The sequence below is a fragment of the Lissotriton vulgaris genome, chromosome 2_2 (genome assembly GCF_964263255.1).
Source record: "Lissotriton vulgaris chromosome 2_2, aLisVul1.2, whole genome shotgun sequence".
Taxonomy (NCBI): domain Eukaryota; kingdom Metazoa; phylum Chordata; class Amphibia; order Caudata; family Salamandridae; genus Lissotriton; species Lissotriton vulgaris.
The window spans coordinates 334,163,803-334,190,536 of record NC_141688.1 but is presented as its reverse complement, the minus strand read 5'-3'; the positions used below and the strand labels follow the sequence as shown (position 1 = coordinate 334,190,536).

The window sequence follows — 26,734 nt, the reverse complement described above, 5'->3', positions numbered from 1 at the left end:
GTTTTGGTGTTCGGGAGGGGGGTGGGAATGGGATGCTGGCAAGTTGGGGTGGCTTCAGTGGGTGGGGGGTGGTGGACTGACGATTGGGCGGAACGGGCTAGTACTGGGAGATATGGACCTTCCTTTGGATGTTCTGGGACGCTTTGCTGTGCAAGGTTACATACTGAGAACTGCCTGTCCTTTTTCCAGCTGGGTCCGGTTGCTGGAGTAGTCAGGGGGGGAATGGGGGGAGGGGTCTGCTGGGACTTCTGTTGGGTTTCAAGTTTTGACATGTGCATGTTGTGTTCTGTACTCACATATTTGCCCTCTGGAGGGCTCCTTGATTATGACATGGGGATGCGGGGGCGGGATGGGTATGCTGCACGTTACCTATGGCGGGGGTGTGGCGGAGGGGTTAGGGGCGAATCTTTTCTGTTCCATTTTTTGTTCTTGCTTGAAGACGATGGGCTACTCCGACTGGATGTTGATCTGATTGGTGCTAGGGATGGACTGGTCGCCTTCCATGCTTTCATCCTGCAGTTATTGTATTACATGATTACATGACTGACACACGCCTAACTGTGATTACTTGGAATGTGAGAGGGCTGGGAGATCATAGGAAGAGGAGACATATATTGGGCTACCTTGATCGTCATAATGTTCACATTGCTTTCCTACAGGAAACGCATTTTGCGCCCCACAAATCACAAGCCTTTGGGAGTAGGTGGGCTTCTCACTCGTTATTTGCTAACTACTCCTCATATGCGCGAGGCACGGCCATTCTAATTAAGAAATCCACACCCTTTCGGCGGGCTGGCTCTAGGGTGGATCCCCAGGGGAGGTATTGCTTGCTATGGGGTAGACTAGGGCACATGTCAGTAACACTTGTCTGTTGTTATGGGCCCGACACGGATGACCCACAATTCTTTACCTCTCTATGGGCGGCAGTGGTTGAGACGGGCCCACAACACATCATATGGGGAGGAGATTTTAACGTGACCCTGCACCCCCCCCCCTGGATAGATCACACCCCGCCCCACACCATTACACTAATGGGCGCGAAGTCCTTAGAGCGACTATTGCTGGTAACAATCTCATTGACGCCTGGCGGTCACACTGCGGGACTAGGGAGGAGGGTACACACTTTACAGCGCATGCTAAGTCGTGGGCGAGACTTGACTATTTCCTCTTAACTTCACAACTATTTACAGCGCTTATACATGCGTCACATCTCCCCAGGACGCACTCCGATCACTCCCCCGTTTTGATCACGTTGACTGGTTCTGAGCTTGGCCCCCCGGTGACGGCGTGGCGCATGCAGCCCACTATGTTATTGGACGCGACGTTCCAGGAGGAGCTCCGTGACGAATGCCTAGATTTCTTCAAGCGCAATAAAGACTCTGTCCAAGACGTTGAGACCATATGGGATGCCTTTAAGGCCACACTCCGAGGCTTATGTATATCGAAGGGCTCGGGAGTGCTCAAGAGCATAATGACACGATTACGCAGTATAGAGGCTGACTTACGCAGTGCAGAATGCCGCCTTAGGGCAAATCCTGATACTATAACCCTCGCTACCATTCGCGACAAATTGTCGGAATTCTCTGAAGAGGCTGCTCGCGAGGTGAAGTTTAGGAACAAATACTGGGTGGCCAGGCGATATGGTGAGGGTGAGAGGCCTGGGAAGGCTCTAGCAGCGACGGTCAAATTAATGCGGTCGCCGACGATAATATTGGAACTTGAGACGGCGGAGGGGCTGATACTTAGAGACACCGTCCACATCCTTAACGAATTTGTGCGGCATTATGGTGTACTTTACACCACTAGCAGACATGGTGAACTCACATTGGATGACTACCTGGCAGATGTCTCCTTAGGTTGGTTGAGCGACGCGCAGAGGTCCTTCTTGAACGCCCCTTTCGAATTGGATGAGGTCAGGGAAGCTATCATGGGCATGAAATCGGGTAAGGCCACCGGTTTGGATGGCATACCTATAGAATTCTACAAAACGTTTATTGACTTCATGGCACCGGTTTTGCGGGAAGTTTTTGAAGACGCACTGGAGGTGGGCCATCTCCCAGCTTCCATGAGAGTTGCCCTCATTACATCGCTGCTTAAACCTGGAAAACCCGCCTCGTGCTGCGACTCTTACAGACCGTTGTCCCTATTGAACTGCGACGTTAAAATCCTCGCGAAACTGATTGCGATTCATGAATATTCCGTACCACCCCGGATCCTATTTTTTTCGTGTGCTACGTTCAGAATTGCTCCGACTGGTGTGGGGTGGTAAAACGCCCAGACTCAAATGGGAGATCCTTGTCCGGCCATTCTCACAAGGGGGATTTGGCATCCCTGACTTTGAGCTCTATTACCGGGCTGCTCAGGCCCACTATGCTTACTTCTGGGTGCGCCAGCAAAGATATATGCCTCAACTGGCGGCTGAACACTGGTTGGCACACCCGATCCCTATCGAAGGTGCGCTCTACTCCCAGGTTGAAGGTAGGGACAAGACCCCTTCCACTGTGTCGAGCACGGTGACGGCGTGGCACTCTATTGTGTCTAAGCTGGACTTGCACTTCCTATACGCACCGACACTGCCGCTGGCCTATCACCCACAGATGCCGCTCCTACAGGAGGCTGGCTTTCAAAAACTATTGAAAAAGATTAGTGTCACTACGTGGGGAGACTTATACCTAGATGGCGTCTTCCGAACTAGGGAACATTTATATGAAGGCATCCACCCAACACCTCTGGACTTGTTTTATTATGTCAGGCTCAGACACGGTCTGCAAGCTATCACCCCTGATTTCCCCTGCGAGCCCCCGGTGCTACCTCCCTTACATAACATGCTGCTTCACGACCATCCTATTAAACTAGTGTCTGCACTCTATAAATCTATACGAGCCAACATGACATACACTGCTCTGCCCGCTAGGCAGAAATGGGAACGGGATCTAACCTTGACTCTCACGGACACACAATGGGAATTTTGCCTACAGCAAACTGAGCGCATATCCTCTAACAGCCGTTATAGGATAATCCACTATAAATTTCTGCACAGGCTGTACCACACCCCGGCGCGTCTACACAGATTCCAGCTTAGGCCTACAGATGCTTGCGACAGGTGTGGGGCCCCGGGGGCTGATTTCCTTCACCTTGCATGGGGATGTCCTGAAGTGAATAGATACTGGACTCAGGTATTTCAGGCCCTCCTCAAAATGATACACATGACGGTGGATCCATCCCCATTGGTGGCCCTTCTGGGGTATGTTGCACCTCTACAAGCGGCTCAACGCAAATATGTGGCACTGGCTATGCTTCTGGCTAAACGCAGGGTGGCCTGTAGATGGGGGCGGGGAAGAGCGCCCAAGTTCAAGGATTGGTTGAGTGATATGGTATACTGCCAGGAACAATTGCATACCTATTCTGAACTATTACCGCCGGCTTCTAGGCCTACTGATATATGGGCCCCACTACAATGTTATTTGATAACTGATCCGCCCGAGGATAACGGCAATTGAAGGTGGGCGGTGGAGTTCCGTCGATGATGTGTCTTGGTCTTGCAATGTAGCACCTGGCCTGCGAGATATAGCTTGATGAGTTTGCTACCTCCTCCCTTCCCCCCCCCCCTTTTTCCCGCCCACGACTGACAGCAATTGCAGTTTGAAAGTAATGATCCTTAGATGATGCTATTTTGGACTAGCGATACAGCCCCCCCTTCCCCCCCCTCCATTCCCCCTCCCCCCCCCTCTCTGTTCCCCTCCCAGCCCCCCCCCCGTTCAGGACCCTGTGAAGGGAACCCCATCCTTAGCGACGTCCCCGGATGCCTGTCAACCCGCTGCTTCCGATAATATGGCTCAGCCTTCCCTCTTTTATGGCCTCATGACTCTGCCACTCTGACAGCCCCGTGCCTACCGAGATTAGATGTGCCCGCCTGGATGCCCATGTGCCCCCCCTCCCCCCATCATTCCTGAGTTTGTATGGACGCTGCACATTTTTTTTTTTTTTTATCCTCATTTGCCGTCTTGCCGCCCATATCTTTGTTACTTTCCGACCTCTGGGCTATTGTTGTCTCTTGGGCTGGTCTAGAGTAATGGGGCGTGAACTGCACATATTTTTGAGTCTGGTCCCCTTTCTAGACTCCTTCTTGACCATCTGACCCAAGATGTGTGTTCTCCACCATCTCTTTTCCTTGCTAACGATTCCAAATACCAGCGAGACAGGCACGGGCTTAATCATTGGACTTTCAACATAACTATAATTTTAACCACATTTTAATGGTTATAAAAAAAAAAAATTAAAAAACTCGAGACTCATTTGTTTAGCTGTGAAGACGCGGCACTTGTCACTTCGATGGGACTGTTGGCAGAATTGTTTCTTTTTGAGCACACGTACATGTCGACAATGATTTGTATTTATGTATGCACTGATAGCGGCCGGCCTCCGGGTTGTTGGCGAGACGCTGTGTAATCCTGACAATGCTCAATAAATGTCTTGAACCAAAAAAAAAAAAAAAAAAAAAAGAGATCTTCCTTAGTTGTCTTAGAAGGCCTATACAAGTGCCCACCACCGTGGTGACTTGTTTTTCCATGGATAGTTTGTCATCCACATATAGGCCTAGACTTTTAACTGCGGACGCTGGTTTCGGTGGTGTACCCAGCTCCATAGGCCAAAATTTCTCGCTCCAAGGGTTGCCCGAAATGGAGATGGGCAACACTTCCGTCTTATCCGGATTGACTTTCAGAGAGTTCTCGGACATCCAGTTGACCGTGGCTTTCAGTATGTCCTGCAGCTTGGTGGATGCTCCCGGGCCATCATCCAGCCGAATGATTATCTGGGTATCATCGGCGTAGTTGTACACTAGGCAGTCCATCCTATTCAGGAGAGCGATTAGTGGCTGCAGGTAGATATTGAAAAGTAGGGGTGACAAGGCAGAGCCCTGTGGGACCCCGCAGGTGATCGGAGCAGAGGTGGAAAGTAAATCTCCCAACTGTACTCGTTGCGTCCTGCCCTGCAAGAATGATGTAAGCCATGCATATGCTGTACCCATGATACCAAAGGATCTCAACCGCGACAATAGCTGTTTGTGACACACGGTGTCAAACGCCGCGGAGAGATCCAGTAGTATCAGGGCGCTCGGTGTTTTTACATCAGCCCGAGTTCTGAGCTCATCCAGGATAGATAGCATAACTAGTTCCGTGCTATGGTTAGCACGGAACCCTGCCTGATTGGTCTCCAGCAGGTTGTTGCTCTCTAGATGGCCCGAGAGTAGAGCTAACACATGCTGTTCGATCACTTTAGCCAAAAAAGGCAACTGGGAGATAGGCCGGAAATTTTTCAAACACTTCGTGTCCGAGCCGGGTTTCTTCAATAAGGGAATCAGGCGAGCCTCTTTAAAAGCTAGAGGGATCTGTCCTGTACGAAGAGAGGTGTTCAATAGATGCAGAACCTCTTCCTCGATTCCTGGTACTGCCAACTTGAATATATCAGGAGGGCATGGATCCACCAAGGAACCCGATTTAACCCGGTCTATGATTTTAAATAGTTCCTGTTTAGAAATTGGGGAGAACTCAACTAACGGTGAGATATTTAGCGGGGCGGTAAGGTCCGGTGGGCAGGGACATTCGAGGAGTGTAGTTGCAGCAATTTCATCCAAAATATCGGATATCTTCTTTACGAAGAAGTCCTGAAACCTCTGACAGTCCTCCTGAGTGAACTCAGGACTTTGCTCTTTGTTTACCCTGAGCTCCGCCAGGACCCGAAAGATTTCCTTTTGCGGATTTCTTGCAGCAGCTATTCTTCCCTCGAGGAACACAGCCTTCCTAGTTTGTATGGCTAGTTTATAATTGGCTAAGGATGAGACGTATTCTTGCTTGGCAATGGCGTCATATTTTTTACGCCATGCCCGTTCTTTCTTCCTCACCCCACGTTTCATCTCCCTTAGGGAATCATTGTACCAAGGAGCCCCAGCTCCTCTCGCCACCTTCTTCACCCTACGAAGAGGTGCCACCACATCAATGGCACTCCCCAGTTTATGCTGGAGGTGACCGCAAAGGATATCAACATTGACATCCTGCTCCTTAGCTGAAGGGGGGTGTTGCAAGAGGTGGACCAATTTCTCCCCATCAAGATTTCTCCACTTCCGGGCCATTTTCCAGCCATCCCCAAGTTTGGACAGGTGGCCCCTCAGTACGAGTCTACCCTTTATTAGAAAATGGTCGGACCATGCACAAGGCAGAATTTCCGTAGCACCCTGAGCTGGCATGGTAGTCCAGACTAAGTCGAGCACATGTCCTTTCTCATGTGTTGTCCCTTGACCTGTTGGGTAAGACCTAAGGAGGAGATAGCCTCCTCGATCTGTAGTGCTTGTCCCTCTTTGGGGGATTTTTCCCAATGATAGTTGAAATCGCCGACAACAACCATTTTATCATATCGTGTGCACAGGTCCTGGACCAGTCTCGTGAAGAGAGTCGGGAATCTGGCGAGGCCCACGGTGGCCGATATACCATCAAGAACACCACACATACCGCTCCCCGCCTGAGCTTAACCCCCATAACCTCTGCTCCCCCGAGGGTTTCGGAGAGAAACCTTTCGGCGCGCAGCCGTGTCTGGTAAAGAAGGGCTACTCCCCTTCCTCTCTTGGCTCCCTCCCTGTTGAAATGAATTGCCAGATAATTGTCTGGAAGGGCCGCCACTAAATCTGGCGCCGAACAGTCCTCCAGCCATGTTTCTGTGAGCGCAAGAACATCTAACTCCCCGTCTTCCAGGAGTGTAAAGACCTCCATCTTATGGCTCTGCAAGGAACGCGTATTCAGCAGGCCATAACTCAGGGTGTAGATGTTAGAGGCGCGCTGCCGCACTCTGATGCTCCTAGGTGAAACTAACAAGCCCTCACAAGCCAGCCGGTGTATAGTAGCCAGTTCAAGATGAGACTTGCCCAAATTAAGCTGTAATAAGTCACCCCTGGAATAAGGCACGTTTTGGGCAGGGGTTCTGGCCCCAGGCCCCGGATGGTCACGGATGGGCAAAGATGGGCTCACCTCTGGCGAACCTCCGGCGCGCCTATGGCGCGCCCGCTGCGCGTCAGCATAGTGGCGTTTAAGTAGCACCCAATCGTGCTATGTGTGCAGCATCAACTAGAGCGCGAACCAAAATGTCGTCTCTTGCCGGCACTTCCCCTCCCAAGATGGCGCCTAGCCCCCAGTCCAACTAACGGGCCGCCAAACAGCGGTGAAAACTAGTTACGTAACCACCAGCTACAAGATACATTATGTAAAATAAGATATATATATGTCCAGTGCTTGTGATGTACGATGATAACATCATAGAGATATATGTTACTGTTTTTGTTTGAAACTTGATGTCCTAGAATAAATCTATCTAGTAACGAGAAGTTCACAGATTATCATTATCATTCTTTTTTTGAGATTTAAAGTATATTTAAATTCAGAGAATTAGTATTCTCTAGGAATAGTGCATCCTGCATATAGGCTTTGCTTATAAATATTTTTTTCTTGTTATTCACATACTGTATAGCCAACACAGTACAGCAGTTTGCACCCTTGGTTAACCTTGTTTATGTTAAATATTTCGTAAATAATAGAGTGCTCCTCTCTCCCTGACAATTAAAATGAAGCTCTCCACGGCGTTGGGTCTGTGGCCGAAGTCCATGGGTGACCCTCTCTTCACTCCTGCAGTGAGGTTTAATTCAAAGCTGGAGCCGCGCAGGGAGTGCTCTGCAGGAGCTGCGCAGGGAGTGCTCTGCAGGAGCCGCGCAGGGAGTGCTCTGCAGGAGCCGCGCAGGGAGTGCTCTGCAGGAGCCGCACAGGGAGTGCTCGGCAGTAGCTGCGCAGGGAGTGCCCTGCAGGAGCCGCGCAGGGAGTGCTCTGCAGTAGCTGCGCAGGGAGTTTTCTGCAGGAGCCGCGCAGGGAGTGCTCTGCAGGAGCTGCGCAGGGAGTGCTCTGCAGGAGCCGCGCAGGGAGTGCTCTGCAGGAGCCGCGCAGGGAGTGCTCTGCAGTAGCTGCGCAGGGAGTGCCCTGCAGGAGCCGCGCAGGGAGTGCTCTGCAGTAGCTGCGCAGGGAGTTTTCTGCAGGAGCCACGCAGAGAGTGCTCTGCAGGAGCCGCGCAGGGAGTGCTCTGCAGGAGCTGCGCAGGGAGTGCTCTGCAGGAGCCGCGCAGGGAGTGCTCTGCAGGAGCCGCGCAGGGAGTGCTCTGCAGTAGCTGCGCAGGGAGTGCCCTGCAGGAGCCGCGCAGGGAGTGCTCTGCAGTAGCTGCGCAGGGAGTTTTCTGCAGGAGCCACGCAGAGAGTGCTCTGCAGGAGCCGCCCAGGGAGTGCTCTGCAGTAGCTGCGCAGGGAGTGCTCTGCAGTAGCTGCGCAGGGAGTGCTCTGCAGTAGCTGCGCAGGGAGTGCTCTGCAGGAGCTGCGCAGGGAGTGCCCTGCAGGAGCCGCACAAGGAGTGCTCTGCAGTAGCTGCGCAGGGAGTGCCCTGCAGGAGCCACGCAGGGAGTGCTCTGCAGGAGCCGCACAAGGAGTGCTCTGCAGGAGCTGCGCAGGGAGTGCTCTGCAGGAGCCGCCCAGGGAGTGCTCTGCAGGAGCCGCGCAGGGAGTGCCCTGCAGGAGCCACGCAGGGAGTGCTATGCAGGAGTCACGCAGGGAGTGCTTTGCAGGAGCCGCGCAGGGAGTGCTCTGCAGGAGCCGCGCAGGGAGTGCTCTGCAGGAGCTGCGCAGGGAGTGCTCTGCAGGAGCCGCGCAGGGAGTGCCCTGCAGGAGCCGCGCAGGGAGTGCCCTGCAGGAGCCACGCAGGGAGTGCTATGCAGGAGTCACGCAGGGAGTGCTCTGCAGGAGCCGCGCAGGGAGTGCTCTGCAGGAGCTGCGCAGGGAGTGCTCTGCAGGAGCCGCCCAGGGAGTGCTCTGCAGTAGCTGCGCAGGGAGTGCCCTGCAGGAGCCGCGCAGGGAGTGCTCTGCAGTAGCTGCGCAGGGAGTGCCCTGCAGGAGCCACGCAGGGAGTGCTCTGCAGGAGCCGCACAAGGAGTGCTCTGCAGGAGCTGCGCAGGGAGTGCTCTGCAGGAGCCGCCCAGGGAGTGCTCTGCAGGAGCCGCGCAGGGAGTGCCCTGCAGGAGCCACGCAGGGAGTGCTATGCAGGAGTCACGCAGGGAGTGCTTTGCAGGAGCCGCGCAGGGAGTGCTCTGCAGGAGCCGCGCAGGGAGTGCTCTGCAGGAGCTGCGCAGGGAGTGCTCTGCAGGAGCCGCGCAGGGAGTGCTCTGCAGGAGCTGCGCAGGGAGTGCTCTGCAGGAGCCGCGCAGGGAGTGCTCTGCAGGAGTCACGCAGGGAGTGCTCTGCAGGAGCCACGCAGGGAGTGCCCTGCAGGAGCCGCGCAGGGAGTGCTCTGCAGTAGCTGCGCAGGGAGTTTTCTGCAGGAGCCACGCAGAGAGTGCTCTGCAGGAGCCGCCCAGGGAGTGCTCTGCAGGAGCCGCGCAGGGAGTGCTCTGCAGTAGCTGCGCAGGGAGTGCCCTGCAGGAGCCGCGCAGGGAGTGCTCTGCAGGAGCCGCGCAGGGAGTGCTCTGCAGGAGCCGCGCAGGGAGTGCTCTGCAGGAGCCGCGCAGGGAGTGCTCTGCAGTAGCTGCGCAGGGAGTGCCCTGCAGGAGCCGCGCAGGGAGTGCTCTGCAGTAGCTGCGCAGGGAGTGCCCTGCAGGAGCCACGCAGGGAGTGCTCTGCAGGAGCCGCACAAGGAGTGCTCTGCAGGAGCTGCGCAGGGAGTGCTCTGCAGGAGCCGCCCAGGGAGTGCTCTGCAGGAGCCGCGCAGGGAGTGCCCTGCAGGAGCCACGCAGGGAGTGCTCTGCAGGAGTCACGCAGGGAGTGCTTTGCTGGAGCCGCGCAGGGAGTGCTCTGCAGGAGCCGCGCAGGGAGTGCTCTGCAGGAGCTGCGCAGGGAGTGCTCTGCAGGAGCCGCCCAGGGAGTGCTCTGCAGGAGCCGCGCAGGGAGTGCTCTGCAGGAGCCGCGCAGGGAGTGCTTTGCTGGAGCTGCGCAGGGAGTGCTCTGCAGGAGCCGCCCAGGGAGTGCTCTGCAGGAGCCGCGCAGGGAGTGCTCTGCAGTAGCTGCGCAGGGAGTGCCCTGCAGGAGCCACGCAGGGAGTGCTTTGCAGGAGCCGCGCAGGGAGTGCTCTGCAGGAGCTGCGCAGGGAGTTTTCTGCAGGAGTCACGCAGGGAGTGCTCTGCAGGAGCCGTGCAAGGAGTGCTCTGCAGGAGCCACGCAGGGAGTGCTCTGCAGGAGCCGCGCAGGGAGTGCTCTGCAGGAGCCGCGCAGGGAGTGCTTTGCAGGAGCCGCGCAGGGAGTGCTCTGCAGGAGCCGTGCAGGGAGTGCTCTGCAGGAGCCGCGCAGGAAGTGCTCTGCAGGAGCCGTGCAGGGAGTGCTCTGCAGGAGCCGCGCAGGGAGTGCTCTGCAGGAGCCGCGCAGGGAGTGCTCTGCAGGAGCCGCGCAGGAAGTGCTCTGCAGGAGCCGCGCAGGGAGTGCTCTGCAGGAGCCGCGCAGGGAGTGCTCTGCAGGAGCCACGCAGGGAGAGCTCTGCGGGCGGCAGTGCTGGGAGCTCCTTCTACTGGCTGAAGACTTTGAGGTGCATCGTTTTCCTCTTATGATTCCCACAATGGAGGGAGTAGGGGCGATGCTGCTTCTTCCCAGAGTGGATTATTCCAGAGGCGTCTACTATGGTTCACCTCAATACCTGGTGAAACTGCTGCAACATCTGTAAAAGAGCTGCACAATGCTGCCCGTCCCTGATACCTTGGAGACAAACATTGCGCTGAGAACCTGTCGCATAGCACGTCAAGCCCAATTCTCAGATTGGAAATAAATCTACACCCGCAGGTCTGTGACCGTGCATGGGGGTAGATTATGGGAGTGCACAAGCATTGCCCAGGGTATGCCTGGAGCCTGCGGCTGTCTCAGCCTGGCTGTAGATTGTGCCCCAGGATGTATCTCCACTTATGCATCAGTCTGCAGAGCCGGGCGCAACGACTCCTGTATCTGTTTCCTCCACAGGGAGAACCCAGTTTCCCGGCATCCCCAATCATTTTGGGGTGGAAAAGGATTTAGCCATTGTCTTGATAGGCGAATGGAATGTCAGACCTTTTCCAGGGTGGCCAGGGGTAAGCAAGGATTTTGTAAATACATTTAAGGCTGGGCACAGATTCTGGGCTGCCCACTTCCTGCCCACTCTCCATTGCAGTGAGTGGATTTGCTCTCACAAAACTCTTTGTTTGAGTAAGTCCTTTTATGAGTTAAAAAATGGCGTTTGTGAACTCCAAATAAAAAGCATATTTTGTTAATCCGGGAGGTTATGTACTTGGTAGAATAGTAGTAGGTCCATTGTAAGAGAGCCGCCTGAGACGATAATATTGGTCCAAGATTAAGGGTTCTGGCCCAGATTCACAAAGGTAAAATAAGACGAAACTTTACGACTTTCGGTATTCACTAGGAGCATTTACTACTCCTTAATGCCCTTTGTGAATACCAAAAGTGGTAAAGTTCAACTTTTAGTATTCACAAAGGGCATTAACGAGTAGTAAATGCCCTTTGTGAATACCGAAAGTCGTAAAGTTAGACTTTTATCTCAGTTTACTTTTGTGAATCGGGCCCTCTGAGTTCACCATCAGAGCTCAGCGTTCCCGGCATTTGAGGTAGGTTTTGGATGGGCCAAGAGAGGGTGGGGTCTCTGAGGTGCTGTTACAGCATCTTGAGGAGCAAACTGACATGAAACTCTTTGTTTTATGCCTGACGTCCCTAGTAAGATCACACGCAACACGTGTCGGCTAGTGATCTTGGGAAGCAGATGCGGAATCAGAAGCCATAATATGGAACCCTTGGCTGTCACTCCGTGCAGGAGAAAACATGACAGTAAAATGTCACATTAGATGAAACGACATGCATGCATATGATTTTACATTTGGCTGACAGCACAGTGAGGTGTAAAATTGCATGGTTCATCGAAGTATTGATGTAGCATGTATTTCCTTACATGTAAAAATCAATTTAATGTACAGATTCACTTTTGGGTGCAAAATAACACATGGTTTTTGGTTGGATTTTGGTATTAGATTCAGGAGCCAAATCACAAAGGCTCAACTACCTGTTGGTAGGTTTGCGCCCTAGAAATGCTGCATGTAAACATACATTGATGAGCGTACTCACATTCAGAACAAATCAGCTCTGGTGACACTAAAGAAGCATTGAGACAGTTCTACCTGCAAAACTAAGTTTGGTACAAAATCAGCAAAAAGGTGGAATCACTTTTAAGAGTGAAAATTGCAATTGGGGCAGCATCAGGTAGAGTGTTGAACGCTTGCAGGAGCAAAGTTCACAATTGGGTGCAAAATCGGTTTGAGCTGTGAAATTAGTTATGTGGAAACGCATCTTTAGTTCAAACTCAGCAGAAGTGTGGTATCACATTTATATGTAAAATTACTAAATATAGAGACAAAGCGTGGCCATAAGATTTCACATTATGTGTAAAAGGTGCTCATCAATGTGGCATCACTTTGGATTGGACCATATTGAGGTGCAAATTCATTGTTGATGTGACACCAGCAGAAGTGTGAGGAAAACAATTAAAAAAAAATAATTCTTACAGAGTTTTATATAGCACGAACTTGACCCGAATTGGGTATCAGAGTGCTTTACATACCACCAGTTGCATTACATGAGGACACATTCATTTTTGTTAGGCACGGGGAGATTAAGTGATTTGCCCAGAATCACAGGATGTTGAGCGTCGGAGCCGAGACTTGTACCCAGTTCCCCAGATTCGAGGTCAACGGCTCTAGCCGTTAGGCCATCTCCTCTACCCTTTTAAAACCAGGATTCACAGTTGTGTTCAGTATCAAATTTTAGTTCACAACAACTAGGTGCAACATCGCCCTTGGTTCATCAGCAACAGGACTGAGGAATCACTTATCGGTGCAAAAACACCTATACGTAGAAAATCACCCAACTCCAGCAGGTGTACTGAGAACGTTTTAGGTTAAAAAAGACATTTAGGTTTACAATCTTATTTAGGTGCAAAATCACCCTTTGTACAAAGTCTGCAGGAGTGTAGTATTAACTATAGTTGCAAAAATACTCAGAGTGAATCTACACGTGTAAGTTTACTTTTACACTTTTGAGTGCCTACTTTTGTCTGTTCACCATTTCCGAGTTAGATGTTAGTCAAAAGGGTAGAGTTACATGTCTCCACCCTCTAAAATAGGGGTGGAGTCAGTACAAATTCAAATACAGCCATAAAGTTACTATTAATAGTGACTTCTGATGGATACTTCTAACTGCAGACTTCTCACCTTGTGACACCAGACTCAATCCAGAAACCCAAAAAGCCCTGCTCTTGCACACAGGTAGCTGGTGTGGGGCTCCACGCCGACTTTGCTCCACTCCAGAAGTGACAAAGGAAGCCACATATAAGCGCCGCCCATGCACGCTGACGTCCGTTCCTTTCTTTCCGCTCCTTTAGACACAGACCTGAAGCTCTGCTCCTTTTTGTCATACCGTGAAGAGGTTGTTTTTCAACTATTGTTTTCTTAATCCTAAACCAGTGTGCAGGGAAGCATGACACCTCCTAATATTAGCGACTTTAGGTGCCGTTTGAGCAGACCTGAATGCAGGACCCTTCACTGCGACAGAATGTCCTCCCAAAGCTGCAGCTTGATTGGAGGACAGGTGCTCTGGCCCAGACGTTCCGAGTACAACACTCTCCTAGCCTAACCCTGAGTCACTAAGATGCCTTGGGCCCAGTCGTTTCTGATCTTAATCAGAACTCGGGGCAGGAGAGGCAGCAGCGGGAAGGGATAAGTAGACCATATCCAGGATGGCTTTGATGAAGGCGTCAGAGGTGACTTTAGAAAGTTGATTGAGAAACTCAGCAATGTAAGAAGGTTCACCGTTGTCTGAAGGTGGTCCACGGCTGACTGTGGAGAGCCTCCCTTCAGCAGCCAGTCATTGAGGTACGGAAAGACTGGTATCCCGACCTCCGAAGATGGAGAGCGACACTGCCATCGTCTTGATTATGCCCATGGGGTGCTGGCAAAGCTGAAAGGGAGCATGGCAAACTGAAAATGTTTGTGGTCTACCTTAAACCACAGGTAGCATCTGTGGGCCTGTAGGACAGGGATATGAAAGTAGGCGTCATACAGGTCCAATGCCACACTCAGGGCAGATAGACTTTGGGCAGTGTGAGCATCTGTGGGCCTGTAGGACAGGGATATGAAAGTAGGCGTCATACAGGTCCAATGCCACATTCAGGGCAGATAGACTTTGGGCAGTGTGAGCATCTGTGGGCCTGTAAGACAGGGATATGAAAGTAGGCGTCATACAGGTCCAATGCCGCATTCAGGGCAGATAGACTTTGGGCCAGGGTGAGCATCTGTGGGCCTGTAGGACAGGGATATGAAAGTAGACGTCATACAGGTCCAATGCCACACTCAGGGCAGATAGACTTTGGGCCAGTGTGAGCATCTGTGGGCCTGTAGGACAGGGATATGAGAGTAGGCGTCATACAGGTCCAATGCCACATTCAGGGCAGATAGACTTTGGGCAGTGTGAGCATCTGTGGGCCTGTAAGACAGGGATATGAAAGTAGGCGTCATACAGGTCCAATGCCGCATTCAGGGCAGATAGACTTTGGGCCAGGGTGAGCATCTGTGGGCCTGTAGGACAGGGATATGAAAGTAGACGTCATACAGGTCCAATGCCGCATTCAGGGCAGATAGACTTTGGGCCAGTGTGAGCATCTGTGGGCCTGTAAGACAGGGATATGAAAGTAGGCGTCATACAGGTCCAATGCCACACTCAGGGCAGATAGACTTTGGCCAGTGGGAGCATCTGTGGGCCTATAGGACAGGGATATGAAAGTAGGCGTCATACAGGTCCAATGCCACACTCAGGGCAGATAGACTTTGGCCAGTGGGAGCATCTGTGGGCCTGTGGGACAGGGATATGAAAGTAGGCGTCATACAGGTCCAATGCCGCATTCAGGGCAGATAGACTTTGGGCCAGTGTGAGCATCTGTGGGCCTGTAGGACAGGGATATGAAAGTAGGCGTCATACAGGTCCAATGCCGCATTCAGGGCAAAAAGACTTTGGGCGTCATACAGGTCCGATGCCGCACTCAGGGCAGATAGACTTTGGCCAGTGGGAGCATCTGTGGGCCTGTAGGACAGGGATATGAAAGTAGGCGTCATACAGGTCCAATGCCGCACTCAGGGCAGATAGACTTGGGGCCAGTGTGAGCATCTGTGGGCCTGTAGGACAGGGATATGAAAGTAGACGTCATACAGGTCCAATGCCACATTCAGGGCAGATAGACTTTGGGCCAGTGGGAGCATCTGTGGGCCTGTAGGACAGGGATATGAGAGTAGGCGTCATACAGGTCCAATGCCACATTCAGGGCAGATAGACTTTGGGCAGTGTGAGCATCTGTGGGCCTGTAAGACAGGGATATGAAAGTAGGCGTCATACAGGTCCAATGCCGCATTCAGGGCAGATAGACTTTGGGCCAGGGTGAGCATCTGTGGGCCTGTAGGACAGGGATATGAAAGTAGACGTCATACAGGTCCAATGCCACACTCAGGGCAGATAGACTTTGGGCCAGTGTGAGCATCTGTGGGCCTGTAGGACAGGGATATGAGAGTAGACGTCATACAGGTCCAATGCCACATACAGGGCAGATAGACTTTGGGCAGTGTGAGCATCTGTGGGCCTGTAGGACAGGGATATGAAAGTAGGCGTCATACAGGTCCAATGCCACACTCAGAGCAGATAGACTTTGGGCCAGTGGGAGCATCTGTGGGCCTGTAGGACAGGGATATGAAAGTAGGCGTCATACAGGTCCAATGCCACACTCAGAGCAGATAGACTTTGGGCAGGGTGAGCATCTGTGGGCCTGTAAGACAGGGATATGAAAGTAGGCGTCATACAGGTCCAATGCCACATTCAGGGCAGATAGACTTTGGGCCAGTGTGAGCATCTGTGGGCCTGTAGGACAGGGATATGAAAGCAGGCGTCATACAGGTCCAATGCCACACTCAGGGCAGATAGACTTTGGGCAGGGTGAGCATCTGTGGGCCTGTAGGACAGGGATATGAAAGTAGGCGTTATACAGGTCCAATGCCACATTCAGGGCAGATAGACTTTGGGCAGTGTGAGCATCTGTGGGCCTGTAGGACAGGGATATGAAAGTAGGCGTCATACAGGTCCAATGCCGCATTCAGGGCAGATAGACTTTGGGCAGTGTGAGCATCTGTGGGCCTGCAAGACAGGGATATGAAAGTAGGCGTCATTCAGGTCCAATGCCACATTCAGGGCAGATAGACTTTGGGCAGGGTGAGCATCTGTGGGCCTGCAAGACAGGGATATGAAAGTAGGCGTCATTCAGGTCCAATGCCACATTCAGGACAGATAGACTTTGGGCCAGGGTGAGCATCTGTGGGCCTGCAAGACAGGGATATGAAAGTAGGCATCATACAGGTCCAATGCCGCATTCAGGGCAGATAGACTTTGGGCCAGGGGGAGCATCTGTGGGCCTGTAGGACAGGGATATGAAAGTAGGCGTCATTCAGGTCCAATGCCGCATTCAGGGCAGATAGACTTTGGGCAGTGTGAGCATCTGTGGGCCTGCAAGACAGGGATATGAAAGTAGGCGTCATTCAGGTCCAATGCCACATTCAGGGCAGATAGACTTTGGGCAGGGTGAGCATCTGTGGGCCTGTAGGACAGGGATATGAAAGTAGGCGTCATACAGGTCCAATGCCACATTCAGGGCAGATAGACTTTGGGCAGGGTGAGCATCTGTGGGCCTGTAGGACAGGGATATGAAAGTAGACGTCATACAGGTCCAATGCCACATTCAGGGCAGATAGACTTTGGGCAGTGTGAGCATCTGTGGGCCTGTAGGACAGGGATATGAAAGTAGGCGTCATACAGGTCCAATGCCACATTCAGGGCAGATAGACTTTGGGCAGGGTGAGCATCTGTGGGCCTGTAGGACAGGGATATGAAAGTAGGCGTCATACAGGTCCAATGCCGCATTCAGGGCAGATGGACTTTGGGCAGTGTGAGCATCTGTGGGCCTGTAAGACAGGGATATGAAAGTAGGCGTCATACAGGTCCAATGCCGCATCCAGGGCAGATAGACTTTGGGCCAGGGGGAGCATCTGTGGGCCTGTAAGACAGGGATATGAAAGTAGGCGTCATACAGGTCCAATGCCGCATTCAGGGCAGATAGACTTTGGGCAGTGTGAGCATCTGTGGGCCTGCAAGACAGGGATATGAAAGTAGGCGTCATACAGGTCCAATGCCGCATTCAGGGCAGATAGACTTTGGGCAGTGTGAGCATCTGTGGGCCTGTAGGACAGGGATATGAAAGTAGGCGTCATACAGGTCCAATGCCGCATTCAGGGCAGATAGACTTTGGGCAGTGTGAGCATCTGTGGGCCTGTAAGACAGGGATATGAAAGTAGGCGTCATACAGGTCCAATGCCGCATTCAGGGCAGATAGACTTTGGGCAGTGTGAGCATCTGTGGGCCTGTAAGACAGGGATATGAAAGTAGGCGTCATACAGGTCCAATGCCACATTCAGGGCAGATAGACTTTGGGCAGGGTGAGCATCTGTGGGCCTGTAGGACAGGGATATGAAAGTAGGCGTCATACAGGTTCAATGCCGCATTCAGGGCAGATAGACTTTGGGACGGTGGGAGCATCTGTGGGCCTGTAGGACAGGGATATGAAAGTAGGCGTCATTCAGGTCCAATGCCGCATTCAGGGCAGATAGACTTTGGGCCAGGGTGAGCATCTGTGGGCCTGTAGGACAGAGATATGATATTAGGCGTCATACAGGTCCAATGCCGCATTCAGGGCAGATAGACTTTGGGCAGTGTGAGCATCTGTGGGCCTGTAAGACAGGGATATGAAAGTAGGCGTCATACAGGTCCAATGCCACATTCAGGGCAGATAGACTTTGGGCAGTGTGAGCATCTGTGGGTGTGCAAGACAGGGATATGAAAGTAGGCGTCATACAGGTCCAATGCCTCCAGGGTGAGCATCTTGAGTTTGTGTTTTCACAAAAAGGAGTTGAGACTGTCAAGATCCAAAACAGTACAAAGGCTTCCGTCCTTCTTCAGCACAAGGAAGTAGCGTGAATAACATCCAGTCACCACTGCCGAGGCCAGTACCATCTCAGTCTCTTGTGGTCAAAACAGCCATCACCTCCTGGCGCAAACTGTACAGGTGGTCTTCTTGAAGCTCCTCTTGTGCAGGGGGCAGGTGCGGCAGAGTGAAAAGGAATGGGAGAGTGTAGACCTTGCCTCCCACAGGGAGGCGCTGTGCCACTGAGGGCATTCTAAAGAGGTCAGAGGTTGTTGCCAAAGGGGCAGGGGACTGAGTTGTACACTTTCCTGATGGTCTGAATGTGGTCTCTTAGGGCCACAGCCCAACCTCGAAAAGGCACATATTACGCAAGCAGCAGGGCCTAGAGCAGCTTTTACACCAAGGCTCTGACATATCCCTGGAAAGAGCAAAATGATTGAGGAGATTCCTGAACTGGTGCGGTAAGACCCACAGATCACTCTGGCTTGGCTATTTAAAATGCTTTAGGTCTGATTCTGTGTTTTTGCTGAACAGGAGACATCTGTCATAAAGCAAGTCCATGAGAGATGTCTGTGGACCCCCTCCACATGTGGTGATGAAGTACCACACGTGTTCAAGTAGCTCCCCAGGACAAAATGTGGTATCCAGGCTTGATCGAATGACAAACATAGCCACATCACGGCCAAAAAGAATGGTTTGGCCCAACGAAGTCCGAAAGACTTCTGGAATTGCCAATAAGAGCTCCCCAACCATGTCCCATAGTGCATGGGTGTATCGTCCCTCCAAGCAGCTAGTGTTGACTGACATCAAGAAAAGGCTCGCTGATGAAAATATTTTCTTACTAAATGTTTCTATAAGTTTGAACTTTCTGTTTGGAAGAATAGTCGGAAAACTGTGACGGGTCGCTTTGCTGATGAACAATCAGAGTCACCTGGAGCTGCTCAATGTTTTTGTGTGACTCGGCGATTGATCAGAAGGCAGAACATTGTTGAGCCCAAGTATCCAAGAGAGTGTCAGTAAGGGCCTCATTGAAGAGCACAAGGTTTCGGACCGTGTCTGGTCAGGCTGAAGGACCTTTCACGGAGTTACAGATCAAGGACTTTCAACTCTTGTAGTTCATTTTAGCTTTATCCCAGCAAGAACCTGCTGTTGGCACTGCTAAAGGTTACTTTCTCTACCTTATTACATTTGCTGGGGCAACCGTCCTTGTTCAAGTCACCTGTTATGATGACATTTCTTAAAGATTTGAAAGATGTGTTTCTACTAAAAGCCTTGTTGATGTCACAGTGGGACTTAAATTGGGGTCTAGTTTCCCTAATGTGTACCCCTTTGGAGCCAATACATGTCATCCACTATGTCTCTTAACCTTAAAGAGGGTCTTTCTGGTTGCGATGGTATCTGCATGTTCCACGGATGAGCTTCTGGCCCTCTCGGTCCGCTGCCTTATACCACCTTTTTTACAGACAAACTGAAGTCAAGACCTTGAGCTGCATTCTTGCGGGAGGTGGCGGCTCCTCTTCAAGTCAGAGAGGCTGTCAGTATTCTTTGTTGTGCTTCTTCCCTCTAAAGAGGAAGGGAGACTCCACTGCTTCCCCCAAATGAGTACTGAGCTTTTACATCAATTTTACCAAAGACCATTGGGCGGATGATCAGCGCATTGTGGGGTTACCTGGCTTATATGATACTCCGTTCGTCTCTTCCTGAGTGAACGAAGTCAGCGCTAAGCCGCAGGACACCCCCTACCATCGCTCAGCAGCGCTGCTTTTGAGTCTTTGGATCCAGACCGGCGCCCGGGGATATTCACAGTTTGAGGAATAGCTACATAGCGGAGCATTGTCAAAGTTAAGGAACTTGTTCTTTACAACCTTATTGACATTCTGACACTTGGCGATCCTGCTATCGGGGCGAAGATCTCCGTATGGTAAAGTAAAGTGAAAAGTTAAAAAGTTTATGAAACCTTTTCAAATATTACATCAAATATTTTTAACTTAACTATTCATGTTCATTCACTTTATATGTGTATTTTAAATGTAGACTAATGTAATAAAATGTTACAGTATTAATAACTTAATGTATTTATTTTGAGTATATTACATTAAAATAAAAAGGTTTTTCTGAAGTTTATTTAAAAAAAATCCCACCTAAATTCAAATTATAGTTTTTATTTACTATGTACTTAAAATTATCAAAAGTAATGTATAGAATTAGTTAACAACAATTTAATAATTTTTTTATTGTAAAATTATGTCACATTATTTTTTTCTGTAAAAACGTTATTACAATATTTAAAAATAAATGAATAATATTTATTGTTCAACAATTTTGCCACCTTAAATGTAATTTATTTATATTTTTAAACAATTTAAATAGTTTCATTTATTTTAACATTAGTTTCTGAGGGGTTTTATTTTATGCCCCTACTTCCATTATTTCTTATGGGAGTTTGTTGCAGTGTAGTGTCTGCCTATATGTGACTCTGAGCTGGAGTACGACGCTATCCTGAGTGAGCTATAGAAGGGCAGTTTGTGAATTGTAAAGGGCTCACTCGTTTCTGGGTGGTTGCGTCTCTCCTTAAATCCTTCCTTTCGAAGCTGGCTCTCTGCATACGATGCCAAAGAGAGGTTTACTGTGCAGAGAGTACAGTGGGTCCCCGGAAGCTTTACAGAGGCTAGATTAGATTATACTAACGCTCTCTTTTGCGGTCGTGTGGGTGCCGGTTAGGCTTATCAGAGGGCTGCGCTAAGCATTCCTTGTACACACAGCAGCAATAAATGAGACACAAAGTCAACGAATAAACCAGAGACCAACTTGGTTATACCAAAGTATACTTGGTTATTTTTCTTTTGCAGAACCACAGAATTTCGTCATAGGTAAATATGTTTTTCAATAAAAAAAACTTTTCAGTTTCAAAAATGGACGCAGTGCAATTTTCAGACTTTTGCAATGTTAACCTATGGGAGGAAGAAAACATTCAGCATGCATAGGGTTAACATTGACATACAAGACCAATCTTCGGAAGTTAAGGTCAGTATCAGGCAATACTCAGTTCAACACCAACAGTACACCACCAGCGGCACAGGGGCGGCCCGCTGCAGGCTACCCAATGCAAGTCAATGGAGGACAGCCAAATCGAGCTCAGGCAGGAGGTCGGACCTCGAAAGCCAACCACAGGACAGGTAAGTTGCGTTGCTCAGGGTTGTAGGGACACCTTTTGTCCTTTTCACCAAGGCCCAAGACTAATTGGTGTAGGGGTGCCTCTTGGTGTCAGAAATGGCTTACTTTAGCAGGTCGCGGTTGAGGGGGTCTCTGCGGAGTGGCTTCAGGCGACATTGAGGAGTCCAGGAGAGATCAGCTCACAGTGGACTTGGGCTCTAGAGCACTGGGACCCCTTGCTGGAACCAGTGGGCCACTTGGACTCGGGCGGAGGCGTTCGGTGCAGAAGTGTAACCGGGGGCAGGCTTCACGGTCCTTCAGATCACCAACACTTTGCTTTGAAGATAGGTGCTGTGTGAACAGGTCCGCTGTTCTCAGGAGCCCTGATCTTTGTCGAAGGCAGGCAGGTCTTCCAAGGCTTTGGAGGTCACTGGGCTGTAGGATAGATCGTCCTTTGGCACAGGATCTTCGAGGGCTGCAGACAGGCCGGTAGAGCTGGGGCCAATTCAATTGGTTTCTTCGATCTTCTCTGCTGATGTGACTCTGTCGTGTTCGGCTCTTCTTGGGTCATCAGAAACTGAAATTCAGGGCCTGGGAATGCCACCTAAATACTAGATTTAGGGGTGTTACAAGTGAGTAACAGGTAGTGGCCAGTGGGCCCCTTAACTGGGGTGTGTACATCCTCTACCATGCCCACCTCCTGTGGGATGGGGACATGGACCTAGCCCTGATTGAATAAGTCCCTCCATCTTCAACATGGTGGGCTCTTAAAAGTGTGCTTCACCTCGTCTCCAGCACCTGAGGGGTGGTGATGGCAGAGGGGGCACACCTCTTATTCTTTCTATCTTTTCTCGCCTGTCCTCTCACCAAAACGTGAGTGAGGAGAGGAAGAGGGCCTGCTCCCTGTAACAGGAGAGGCTGGATTCATATTACAAAGGTGGTAAGGCCTTTGAAGCTCCCCGCCACATATGGCTCTTCCTGACCGGGGGGAGGTGTGAACACCTCCACTCAGGAAAGGCTTTGTTCTCGACCTCTGAGCTTTCAGGCACTCGTCCCATGAAGTCAGAACCCTGTCTGGTGGCAGCAGGCTGGTTAAGGCCAGTCAATGACCACACTAAGGATTGGTAGATTTTAGCGGACCCTTCTAATGGGTTCTCTGTGTACAATTTTTCATAAATCTGAAACTGGAATCAGTGCTGATTTTGATTATGCTGAGAATGTTGGTACCAAACATCTCATATTTCAGTGAAGCCATCAAGGAGCTGGGAAACTCATAATGACGAGTGTCCAACCCATGTACTTACTCTGACTCACCTGGTCACTCACAATATCCATGAATCAACAAGGATATCGCAGGGGCTTATCTGTTCATGCAGATACGCCCTTACAGGAGATATAGTTCACCCTGCCTTAGCGCACTTGTCACCCATGGGTCTCAAGGCGCTGAATAACAGATGTTTATTGTTACCCAACTCAATGGTACTCATTTTATGGACCTCAGATGGATGAAAGGCTGAGTGGACCCACCAGGATTTGAACCTGTGACCATGAGGTCGAACACAGGCCCCTGCAGTGGATGCATTAGTCCATTGAGCCACCAGACCCTGCCTTAGGGCTAAGGCCTGCTATAGAGGTGTCTTCCCTATATCTCATGCAGTGCTTATGGACATTGCACACAGGGGTTTGTGCCATATCAAATCTTCAGTTTTTTCTGCACCAAGACACACAGCCTGCAATGGAAGTCTGCATGTGCTTGGTGAGGGGCCCCTTAGGGTGACACAATTCGTGCAGCAGCCCTTAGGTACGGTACCAGGGACATTTTTTACTAGGGACTTCTATGTGAGCTAAGGTGGTAACAACTGTGGTATACTTTTAGGGAAAGACCACTGGTACTGGTGACCCAGTATTCTACAGTAAAAGTTGTATCAAAAGCCAGGCAACAGAAACCCTTCCTACACTTCCCTAACCGTCCCATAACCCCCCCTCTTACACCTCTCTTAACCCCTCTTCTTTAATAGTAATTATTCCTATTTTCCATCTACTCCTACCACATTTACTACTTAAACAAATGTAGTTTTACACGTGCTGAGATGTTTGCAGTTGGGCCAGAAATCTCTTCAAATTTAGGATAGGAGAGGCAGAAACCTCCGCACATAGGTATGTTTATAGCTCTGTGTTGTACGTTATTAGTACTCTTGTAGTTCTACTAAACATACTACAAAATACATTTATTTTGTGACTATCCCCCACAATATAAAAGAAAATATGGTAGAAAGATGTCACATTAGTTGTAAAGGGTGTGCACCATTATGCTCTCACAATTGGCTGATGGCACACTGAGGTACAAAATCCCCCTTGGTGCAACATCTCCATGAGTGTGGAAAACCTTTAGGAGAGCAAATCATTTTTAGGCCAAACTCATCCAGGTGCACATTAAGCATCACTGCGGTATCACCGTCAGATGGGAAATCATGAGAAAGTGCAAAATCACTCTTGGTGCAACATCAGCAGGAGAGCGGATATTCTTTTAGTATCAAAAACACATTTAGGAGCAAAATCATCATTAGCTGAAAGATCATTGTTGATGCGGCATTAACACGAGTGTGAAAACGTGTTAAGGGGCACGAAGGTGCCTGCTTTGCAGTGCACAGCTGCTGTTTTGTTACAATGTCCATGGTATTAATATTGTGCTGTCTTTCCACATCCTTTGTTTTCAAATAAGCTTTTGAAATAAATATACGCTGTGGACGTGCATAACATGCTAATGAATGAATCATTTAAATCCAACAGGTGATGAAAGCATGAAGAGAATAAAAGTTGGCGATTCTTTCAAATATTCTGAAAAATCTCTGCCATGTAAAGCTCTTTCAGGAATAAACAATACATGTGTACTCCAGAGCTCTAACAACAAAGTAAACTCTAAAGCCCAGGGATGGTCAGAAAACTATCAGCCTCTTAGAGGTGACACGACTATCAAATGTGAAAGCAATTTCAGCAACCCGGTTCATTTCAATTTACATCAACAGAGCCCCAACACGGAAGTGTCCGATGCATATAATAAAGCTGAAAGAACTCCAAAGAATTCACAGTTTCATAAGAGTCTTTTAAATACCCAACAACATCAGAGTGCATACACATGTAATGAGGGTGAAAAGGGTCAGCGTCTGAAGGGAACTCCCACCAGACATCTGAGAGTGAGTGTGAGAGCGAGACCGTTTGCATGCACCGAATGTGAGAAAAGCTTCATCTACAAGAGCCACCTGATCACACACCACAGGATACACTCTGGTGAAAAGCCATACATGTGCACCTTCTGTCACAAAAGGTTCAATCGCAAAGACTATCTAGAAGAGCACACTAGGATACACACGGGAGAGAGGCCCTACAAATGCACCAAATGTGAGAAGAGCTTCATTCAAAAACATCATCTCAATGAGCATGTACGAAAACACACATGACGGCAAAGAGCAAAAGTAACGTTGGAAGAAACTGATCTAAAAAAGCAAAAAACAAAATGTTCACAAGCGAAGCTGAAATATGAGAAACTGTGAACAATCTCATGTGGATTAGGAATTGTAAGACTCAATAGTGTGTTGATCCATTAGTCGATGATGTTAACACCAGGCAGCTGGCTATGTACCAGATGGATTACTTCATGTGTACATAGAACTGTGCAGAATCTACTCCAGAGCGATACAGGCATTTCACACCTTTTTGATAGAACAACTGTACAAAGAATGAAGCCAAAATGGATCCAAGCTACTGTTAGAGTATAAATCAACTCCATTTTGTCTGAGCACCAGGGAATGAATGAGTACAGGATAGCTACTCCTATAAGAAGTGTCCCAGCACTGAGAAGTCAGAAGCAACTGAAGAAAGACACCAGTTCCTGAGTCATCTTTGAATTGCATAACATGTTTGACTCATGGTGATTGCGGATGTTCGAGCAACAGAACGTTTTACCTTTTGTGACCAGGTCCATACAAGTACATGCCTGCCAGAGAATCCTTTACTCACACAATCTACTACCATGAGCAGAAATGGATGTGTGCAACAATTGTCTTGTGCAAAGGCCCACATTAATTTGTAACCTCCAAGTACCCTAATATATCTTTAATTTTAATTGTACTTTGTACACTCGTCCTGTGGAAAACATCAAGCAGCATTAATTTGCAGATTTGAAGAGGTGTTAAGCAAAATATGGGCATAGTACTTATAGCTTGAAACTCGTTCTGGAAATGTGGAAACAAGTTAATGAAATAAAAGAATGTTTCTTGCATGCAGGAACAAATGTAATAAACTCATCAAAAGGATAACTCTCTATTAGAAAAGTCAAGGTTTTTTAATAAAGAAGGAAGACTTAACTTGTTGCAGATGCAATGAAACAACTGATATGTTTCCAGGGTGCTGAGTATTCTATGGCGGTCCTCTCGATGTGCTTGGTTTAACGTATTTCATGATTGAGATCGTCCTTCTGCAATAAACCCATTCTCTGTAAAGTGATTTTGGAACTACAATTGTTGAAAATAAACTGTTAAGAACAGAATAAAGTAGAAGTCTGTGTGCACGTCTGTGTAAACGTCTGTGTGCTCGACGGCACATATGCCAATATTTATTATCTCCTCACACATTGCCAAAGTATATGTGCAGCATCTGTCGTTCTTCTGTGCTCTTCAGACTGGTACTTACAGCTTTTGAAAGTCAAGAGGCAAACCATTCCCACTTCAGAGCAGACATTTACTATGGCTTCTCTCTATGAACATAAAACCCTAGATATATGAAGACCTTGCATTGCCATTTAATCAAGCCAGGCACTGCAAGGGCTTCGGTGAGATTCATGAAGCCTATGCGTTGCCCGTGCATCACTCAAGGCACCGCAAGGGCTTCAGTGAGATTCATGAAGCCCGTGCGGTGCCATTTCATCACTCAAGGCACCGCAAGGGCTTCGGTGAGATTCTTGAAGCACGTGCGTTGCCATTGCATCACTCAAGGCATTGCAAGAGCTTCGGCGAGATTCTTGAAGCACGTGCGTTGCCATTGCATCACTCAAGGCATTGCAAGAGCTTCGGCGAGATTCATGAAGCCCGTGCGTTGCCATTGCATCACTCAAGGCATTGCAAGAGCTTCGGCGAGATTCATGAAGCCCGTGCGTTGCCATTTCATCACTCAAGACACCGCAAGGGCTTCGGAGAGATTCATGAAGCCCGTGCGTTGCTATTTCATCACTCAAGGCACCGCGAGGGCTTCGGTGAGATTCATGAAGCCCGTGCGCTGCCATTTCATCACTCAAGGCACCGCGAGGGCTTCGGTGAGATTCAAGAAGCTTGTACGTTGCCATTTCATCACTCAAGGCACCGTAAGGGCTTCAGTGGGATTTACTGAGCCACACAAGGCTACCTTGCGTGTCCTTTGTGACTTATTAAATCAAGAGTAACTCAAGGCAGCTCAAATCGCCGCCTTGCATTACTCCGATTCAG

At 49.8% G+C, this 26,734-nt stretch overlaps 1 protein-coding gene across 4 annotated transcripts in view; it reads left to right on the top strand.

Annotated features, from left to right (window-relative positions):
- LOC147729428 (uncharacterized) overlaps window positions 1-25,817 on the top strand; it is a 203,135-nt gene extending 177,318 nt beyond the window's left edge. For all 4 annotated transcript variants that reach the window (XM_086959769.1, XM_086959768.1, XM_086959770.1 and 1 more), the window contains exon 7: window positions 24,048-25,817. In XM_086959769.1, the coding sequence (XP_086815895.1) occupies window positions 24,048-24,715 (668 nt within the window). In that variant the 3' untranslated portion in view covers window positions 24,716-25,817. The remainder of the gene's footprint in view (window positions 1-24,047) is intronic.
- Window positions 25,818-26,734: the final 917 nt, after the last annotated feature.